The sequence below is a fragment of the Heteronotia binoei genome, chromosome 12, assembly GCF_032191835.1.
Source record: "Heteronotia binoei isolate CCM8104 ecotype False Entrance Well chromosome 12, APGP_CSIRO_Hbin_v1, whole genome shotgun sequence".
NCBI classification, from domain to species: Eukaryota; Metazoa; Chordata; class Lepidosauria; order Squamata; family Gekkonidae; genus Heteronotia; species Heteronotia binoei.
Window position 1 is genome coordinate 62,614,222 of NC_083234.1, and position 8,598 is coordinate 62,622,819.

Below are 8,598 nucleotides of genomic sequence, written 5' to 3' on the forward strand. Positions count from 1 at the left end.
GGGTGGAGGAATGAGGGGCCACGAGGGGATTCTTTTGATCCTTAATGTCTTTGCTTATCCTGCAGGGTGCCTCTGGTGTTGTGGGGAGCCCTGGCAGAAAGGGACCACCTGTAAGTAGAATTGTTCCTTTGAGTCTCTTTCAGGTACAACCCTTCTCTTGACACTGTCGAAGCCAAAAGCACAGCAGGGGAAAACTCGCCTTCCCGTTCTCTTTGTTGTATAGATGCCCAGTGGCACCTTAAAAACTAAAAACATACATTCTGAGAGATCCAGGTGGGCAGCCGTGTCGGTCTGACGCAGTAGAACAAAGCAAGAGTCAAGTTGCACTGTTAAAGCCAACGAAGTTTTATTCAGAATGCAAACTGAATAAAACTTTGTTGGTCTTAAAGGTGAAACTTGACTCTTGCTTTGTTTTAACATATATTCTGGTATGTTGTTCCAATTTTGTTTCGCTGCAATACGCTTAGCACCGCTACCCCACTGGACTTTTCATTGCCCATCTCAACTGGTGCTTGGTTTCCAGAGAAGCAGGTGGTGGTTTCTAGAGGGAGCAGCATTTCAGGAAACAGTTTATCATCTCTGATGCTGGACAAGAGGAGCCAGAGACCCAGCAGACAGTCCACAGTAGGGCCCAGCTATTCAGCTGCAACATCTCTGCTCCCGTTCCTCCTACATCGGACTGCAGGCTATAAATCCACAGCTAGTGAGCCGCCAGCTATTTTTTGTCAGTCAGCCCTCTCAGGACTCATCCACATTAAGCTTTTTTTGGCTCAAGTAATGCGAATTTCATCTCTCTTGTCCTTTACAGGGCTTGGTAGGTTTCCAAGGTGACCAAGGACATGATGGGCCTCCAGGATCAATAGTAAGGGGAAATATTCAATGTTTTAATGTCTGGAGAGTTTTAATTATTTTAATGTTCGGCCCTGCCTTGGGAGTCCTGAATTGGGTCAAATACAGCATAGAAATGTTTTAAATAAATAAGAAATAAAATAACTTCCTAGCGGGTTGCATGGGGGGACAACAGCATGGGTTAGATGTAGCGCCAAGCCATCGCTTCATGCTATAGGCATGAGCCTCATACTCTCTCTGCAACTTGTGAGCTGCCGTTCCCTTCCTTGTTTGCAGCAAATCCCTTCTGAATTGGCAAGCTACAAGTAGCACCGGAACTAGAAATCTCAGCTGGATATTGGCACCAGCACTTCCCCTTTACAAGCAGGAACCTTAATTGCAGAGTACAGCAAGTAACAACAGCAAGTGGCCTATATTGTCAGTCAGGCTATCTCCTGAGTGAACAGCCCGTAATGAGTCGTATGAGTCTTAGACAATTAGTTAGCTTCATTTGGTTAAATTTGTGTATGAAAAAAGTATCTGTAGCTGTTATGTACTGGACTTTATGTTTGGCAGGAAGCTTTTGCGCACACCCATGCAGCAGTGGGAAGCGCTAGAGACTCTTGAATACATCTAGAGATTTGGATGCTAGCAGTAACCAATGAGTAGCCTTGGTGCAAAACTTGACTGCTGTGATTTGGTATGGACAGGGCTCTTTTTGTAGTAGGAGCTCCTCTGCATTTTAGGCCACGCCCCCCTGATGTAGCCAATCCTCCTGGAGCTTACAGTAGGTCCTGTACTAAGAGCTCTCTAAGCTCTTGGAGGATTGGCTACATCAGGGGGCGTGGCCTAATATACAAAGGAGCTCCTGCTACAAAAAGAGCCCTGGGTATGGGGATTGGGGGGGGGTCATTCTTTTGCATGCATATAAGTGGGGTCATGGCCCTGCCATTTTGTCTTAGTATGTAGTATCAATAAAGTATGGTTCCTGTTTCACTCTGATGCATCTAACCGAGTATTTAACAGTGACCAAAAGCATGCTTTCTTTGTTCTGAGAGTATGCAGGGCAAACATTATTTTAGAAGAAGCATTCCGTGTTCTGTCACCCTGGAGGGATTGCCCCTTCAAGGATGATGCTTATAATCTGCAATGGTTATAAGCATTTATGTTTTAAAAATATTTACATTTTTTAAAATGTCTGCCATCTGATTCATAGCAAGCCCCTCTTAGTTATCAAAACATATTTTATGTGAATAATTGGATTACAATTGCAGCTGTTGTTATTGAAGTGGATCCTGCAGTTTTTCTGCTGACAAAAGAGGGAGAAAGGGGCCCCTTTTTATCACTGGAAGAAGTATTCTGGGAAGTGTTTTAACCAGGGGTGGCCAAACTTGCTTAACATAAGAGCCACATAGAATAAACATCAGATGTTTATTGAGAGCCACAAGACGTGAATGTCAGATGTTTGAGACCTGCAAGGAAGGAAGGAAAACAAATTGATGGGGACAGAGAGGTGGAAATAAAACAACTTTAACTTTAAATGTATTCTCCAAGCCGCTGACTGGCTTGGCTTGGAGAAGTGATGTAAAGAGACAGATGCCTTTTCCTTGCTGGCCCACAGGTGGTGGGGGCTTTGAGAGCCACAAAATATATGTGAAAGAGCCACATGTGGCTCCTGAGCCACAGTTTTGCCACCCCTGGTTTAACCATGTGGAGAAAAGCCATGTAGGATAGTGGCTAGAGATGGGCACGAACCTTTCCATTTAATGAACCGATTTGAGGTTCACGGTTTGTGATGTGACAGGCACAGCTTGCAAAAGCAATTGAAAGCATTGAAAGAAGATGGTCTTGTTAAATGCATTCTCCAAGCCCCAGCCGCCAGCATGTCTGCTGACATGAATCACACAAATCTCCCAAAGCTACCTGAGTGGTTTGTGGGGCAGATGGTATGAACTGAGGTTTGCAAACCGTGAACCGGGTTCATTATGAATTTTGGTTTGTAATTCGGTTCGTGCCCATCCCTAATGGTGATTGCACTGAAGAACACAATTGTGTGAGATTGCACTGAAAACCTAGTAGAGCTAAAATAGAGTTAAAATAAAATAAGGATTAAAGCCCCAGCGGCATTGCACAGCCCTTTCACATCTTGCTTCCACCACACCAGAATCTGGAAATCAGAAAACCTAGTAGAATCCAAATTCTGTCTCTTTTTCTTGTTATTTGGATGGAGGCAAAGAATGTCAAAAGCAGACTCTGAGACTCTACCAGTGGCTGCCCACTAATATTTCCAGCTGAGTTGGGTGAGCAGCTTTTCAGGGAAGCTTTTGCCAAGCACTGTCCCTTAATTCTCTGTCTCATTGTCACTTATTTTGATTACTCTCTTTCCCAACAGGGCTCTCCAGGAAATGCAGGAATCAGTGGAGATTTGGGTTCACCAGGGTTAAAGGTAAGAGCCATCAAAGATGGAGAAAAGTGTTGTGTAACAGGCATTGGGAGTTACTTTTATCTGTTGTGTTGTGCCTCGCCATACTAGTATAAAAAATGTACCTAATATCATTCTGCGCATGTTGAAACTGTCTTTTCATTTGGACAGTGCAAGGAGGCCTTGTTCCCAACAATAAAGCCCACGGCTTTACAAGTTGAGCAAAACTCAAGGAGTTTCTGCCTCAGTGATTTATGGCTTTTACTGGTTTTATCTCCAGTACTAGTTTTAGCTCTGGTCTTTTAACTTTCTTTTGTGGAACTAGGAAACCATAGGAATTGCAAGAACTGAGAAGATAAGAAAGCATAATATCTCAGTGGGCCCAGAACTCAGTGGCAAAGCACACACTGTGTGTACAGAAGGTCACATGTTCAGTCTGCGGCCTCTCCCATAGAAAAGGAACTCGGGAAGCAGCCAGAGACCCTGGGGGATTTGATTCCAGTCAAGAACAGACTTTGTGGGTGGAGGATCTGACCTTTTTCTGTTCCTTTCCTTCATAGAAGATGAAGAAACTCCCTCTGAGATTGCGTTGAGTTCTGTTATGCTAAAGCATCTGTAAAGCCCTTTGTTTATTTTATTTATTTTATCAAATTTATATCCTGCCCTCCCCTGACGGGCTCAGGGTGGCTTTCACTCCTTTTTGATTTGAGCTTTTGGAGTCTGGTCCTGCATCTCTGGGTGATAATTGGTCCCTTTATGGTTCCTTTTGGCAGGGCCTGCCTGGCAAACCTGGTCTGGAGGGGCTGCAAGGTCCTGTTGGCATCCATGTAAGTGATGGATCTTCTCAGAAATGGAATATGCTGGAGACCTGGCTGGAGAAAGATCTGGCAGCCTCAAGGGATACTCCTTCCCGTGGCTTTTTTGGTAGAAAAAGCCCAGCAGAAACTTATTTTCATATTAGGCCACACCCCCTGGCACCAAGCTAGCCAGAACTGTGTTCCTGCTTTTAAAAAGTGCTGTTCCTTCCCATTCAATCCCACCAACACTGTAGAGGGAAAACTAACCTCCCCAGGCCCATATTCCAAAACCGTAGTAAGGTTTGGAGGTCCCAGATTCAATCCCCCACATTGCCAGTTGAAGAAACTCTGGTAGGAGTAGTTAGGGAAGATCTGTCTCTATGTGAGTACCTGAGAAGTTGCTGCTGGCCAGAGTAGCATGAATCAGTATAAGGCAGCTTCATTTTAATTTAATTTTATTATTTTATTTTGTTAATTTGATTTCTGTCCTGCCCTTTCTGCAAGTGGCATTAGGGCAGGTTACATCATTAAGGTTCTAACACTAGACCAGTAAAATCACAAAACATTGGCATTTTGGCATTGTGTCAAAATCAGATTCAGATTCTGGCTCTGGTCAGTTTCAGAAGATACAGGTCCGATACAATGGGTCTATATGATGTCTGGGGTCCCTGCCAATACCACATCAAGTAAGTTTGGCAGGCCGTTTGAGCAGGAGGGGCCAGGGTGTTAGCTGGATGTCTGCATGTCGGCTGAAAGCCTCATGGAATAGTTCCATTTTACAGGCCCTGTAGAAGCGTAAAAAATCCTGCAAGGCCCTGTTCTCTACTGGGAGCTCATTCCACCAGGTTGGAGCTGGGGCTGAAAAAGCCCTGGCCCTAGTTGGATGTCTTTTGGGCTGAGGATATCCGGCCAAATGCAAGGCTAGGGTTGCCAAGTCCATTAAAGAAATATCTGGGGACTTTGGGGGTTGGGCCAGGAGCCTTTGGGGATGGAGCTAGGAGCAAGGTTATGACAAGCATAATTGAACTCCAAAGGAAGTTCTAGCCATTACATTTAAAGGGACCACACACCTTTTTAATGCACTTTCTTTTGGGGCTCATAGAATTAGACCCCCTGGTCCAATCATTTTGAAACTTGGAGAGTGTTTTGATGAGAGGTACTGGATGCCTTGCTGCAAATTTGGTGCTTCTACATCAAAAAACAGGCCTCCCGGAGCACCAGATAACTACAGATCAATTCTCTTTTATACCCTGTGGGAATTGGTCTCCATAAGGAATAATGGAGGGTCCAGCAGACATTTCTCTCCCCCGCTACTTTCTGATGACCCTGAAGCAGAGGGAGGGCCTCCAAACCAGGGGATCCCCTGCCCCCTCCTGGGGATTGGCAACCCTATGCAAGGCCCGTCAGGGTACATAAGGGGAGAGGCAGTCCCATAGGTATGCTGTTCCCTGGCCACTCAAAGCCTTAAAGGTCAGAATCAACACCTTGAACTGGATCCGGAACTCTATCAGCAGCCAGTGCAATCTGCACAGCAGTGGCTGAACGTGTGCCCATGGAGGCATCACAGATGTTGCTGGCTCAGTGGTAGAGCACCCATTTTGTGTGCAAATGCCCCAGTTTCCATCCCTGGTATCTCCATTTAAAGGATTCTCAAGTAGCAGCTGCTGGGAAGGACCTTTTCCAGCCTGTGACCTTCGAGTGCTGCTGCTGGTCACAGTGAGCAATGCTGAGTTCCAACTAGCTTGGGCTAAGGTCGCCTCATATAGCAGAGAAACCAATATGGAGGCAGGCAATCAGAGGGACTCTCTAACATGACCACTGCTGATACTTTCTTTCCAGGGATACCCAGGATCAGTTGGTGACAGAGGAAACCCAGGACCTAGGGGCAAAAAGGTAGGGCTGTTGGAACATGTGATAACAAGAAGTACCTTTAAGTTTATTGAATTGAAGTTAGTGTTTACCTTCACTGAATACATTGCCTTTGCACTCTGTTTTTGCTGGCTACAAAGGAAGGAAGGAAGGCAGGCAGGCAAAGAGACGGGGGGAGGGAGAAATGGAACTTTAAATGCATTCTCCAAGCTGCCAGCTGGGTTGGCTTGGAGAAGTGATTTAAAGAGAGAAGATGGCTGACAGGGTTGTGGGGGCTTTGAGAGCCACCCAATATGTATGAAAGAACCACATGTAGCTCTTGAGTCGCAGTTTGGCCAGCACTGCTCTTGGGCAAACTAACTCAGAGATGAACCGTAATTCCTGGAGAGCTCCTGACTCCACCTGGAGGATGGAAACCATAAGACCAAAACATAGGTTTGAGCCATGGTGTTAGGGAAGGGTTTCCCCCTCTGCTTATGCTGTTTCCTCCATTAGAAATGCTCTGCCCCCATTGCTTTACTAGACCTGCTGGGAGACACAGGCGTAATTGTTTTAGGGCCTAAAATCATACCCTCAGGAGTAAGCCAGCACAAAATTGCAGGCAAGGGGTTCATCTCAACAGACTCTTGGGCCGTTTTCCCACTTACCTTACCCCGGAGCGACGTCCCTCTTCACCGCGCTGCGTCTGCGTGGATTTCGCACAAACTGCTGCGCAGCACCAGGAAGAGCCGCGTAGTCCCAGGGCTTTTGCATCGCAAATGTAAACCTGCTTTTTGGCGGTTTACATTTGCGACGCAAAAGCCCCGGCACTACGTGGCTCTTCCTGGTGCTGTGCAGCAGTTTGTGCGAAATCCGCGCAGACGCAGCGCGGTGAAGAGGGACGTCGCTCCGGGGTAAGGTAAGTGGGAAAACGGCCTTGGTCTCCCATGGTATAAAGCTGCTTCCTGTGTTCACTTAGTTTCTGATGTCCCTCAGGTAGGCCTTTCAAGATCCACCTGCCAATGGTTTTGTTTTTAGAAAAAGAATAGACATTTTGTGGAGGATTGAAATACATGCAGTATGTAGTTTCTTGTCAGACTTGGTAATCGACTTAGCAACTGCTCGGTCTCCACGTTTTCAGTTTGCTTTTTGATTCTGTGTGCTGCCGCAGGGTGGTCGTAACTAAGAAGGGCTTCTGATAATACAGTAAACTCCCCCCCCCCCTTCTTTGCAGGGCGAGCCTGGAATAAGAGGTCCTGTAGGGTTTCCAGGAAAATCTGGTTCCAAAGTAGGTATTCTTCTCTACTTTGACTCTCAAAAGTTTATACCCTAGAAATCTTATTGGTGTTAAAGATGTTACTGGATTCAAATCTTGTTCTGCTGCTGCAGAGCAACATGGCTGCCCACCAGAAACGTCTCTACTTTTGCAACTTTTGTGATTGTCTTACAGTACAGACCTAAACAGAGGTGCATCCGCAGGCCCGTAGCCATACGGGGCCCCTGTGGCAGCCCTGCCCCCAACTTCTTGGCGTGACCCCCTGAGTTGGGGCCCCCAACTGGTAGCTTTTGCTTGCCACAGCCTCCTCCCTCCTCCCTCCCCACGATCCAAAGTGTGCAGGAGAAGCAGCAGAAGCAGTCTCTGGTCTCCCCCTGCAATATATAGGCCCCACTAACCAGCTGTCCTAACCAATGTTCCCTCTAAGCTGCAGTCTTGTGAGCAAAAATTCTACTTTGTGAGCTACTGGCATTAAAGTTGGGCACTACTGCACAAATTAGAGTGCTCTGGGGTCATCCTTCCTGTGCTAAGACAAAAATGTGTGAGTTCGAGGCTCACGCTAACTCAGCTTAGAGGGAACACTGGTCCTAACTGCAGTTCTGTTCAGGACTTAACTGTTGGTCCCCTAACACCCCCCTCCATCCGTTGTTCTGCAACCATCATGATACATGAGATCAGGTGATGATGTTCCGTGTGCTAGCAGGGGGCAGGATGTTGAAAGTAAAGCTAAATGGATGGCGAAGTGTATTAGGTCTCTTTGGTATGGCGGTGTTTGCATGCTAAAATGAATAATTTGATGATGTCCCTTGAATTTCCTCCTTCCCCTCCTCCTAAGTGAGAGGCTCTGCTCTGTATTCTTAATTAAGGCTGATTAAGGATACAGAGCAGAGCCTCTCACTTAGGAGGAGGGGGAGAAGGTAATTCAAGTCTTTTAAGGTTAAAGACTGTGCTGGAACAAGAAGGGTGAGTGTGGTCATCTGTGAACTGGCATCTTGGAGACCAGTAGATGACCCACGTGGCCTATGGAGATGAACAGTCTTAAGTGGAGTCTGTGCATGAGCAACCAGGTGCCCAGACTGAGGAGGGAGAGAGAAGAGCCCACAACTTGCTTCCAGAGGGGAGCCACAGCTTTATTGCTGCAGATGGAGCCCTTTGTGTCCCCTGACACCTGTGGAGCTGGTAGCTGCAATAGCATCTCTGGCCACTTGTAGTGGGGTGCTGCAGAGAGCAGGCCAACAACTCCATCCTTTGGCCAGTTGCCACGGAGGGCACAGAGAGAAAGGCATCTAGCTCTTGAAACAGTCTCTGGACAGCCTGCTATAAACTCCTGACAGCATGGAAGTATCATTTGATATTCTCTTTGACTTTTCTCTTTGTGCAGGGTCCAGCTGGACCACGTGGCATGAGAGGCCCTCCTGGACCACAGG

General features: G+C 46.7%; 1 protein-coding gene and 1 long non-coding RNA gene across 2 annotated transcripts in view; both read left to right on the forward strand.

Annotated features, from left to right (window-relative positions):
• The window catches only part of LOC132580018 (collagen alpha-2(XI) chain-like), an 80,481-nt gene extending 79,618 nt beyond the window's left edge, over nucleotides 1-863 (forward strand). Inside the window, exons 26-27 of the mRNA XM_060250624.1 lie at nucleotides 66-110; nucleotides 809-863. Of these exons, the coding sequence (XP_060106607.1) occupies nucleotides 66-110; nucleotides 809-818 (55 nt within the window). The 3' untranslated portion in view covers nucleotides 819-863. The remainder of the gene's footprint in view (nucleotides 1-65; nucleotides 111-808) is intronic.
• A 3,159-nt stretch (nucleotides 864-4,022) lies between these two features.
• Nucleotides 4,023-8,598, forward strand: LOC132579961 (uncharacterized). Its single transcript, XR_009556021.1, has 4 exons — nucleotides 4,023-4,077; nucleotides 5,887-5,940; nucleotides 7,130-7,183; nucleotides 8,553-8,598. It is a non-coding gene; the product is annotated as an uncharacterized LOC132579961 (long non-coding RNA).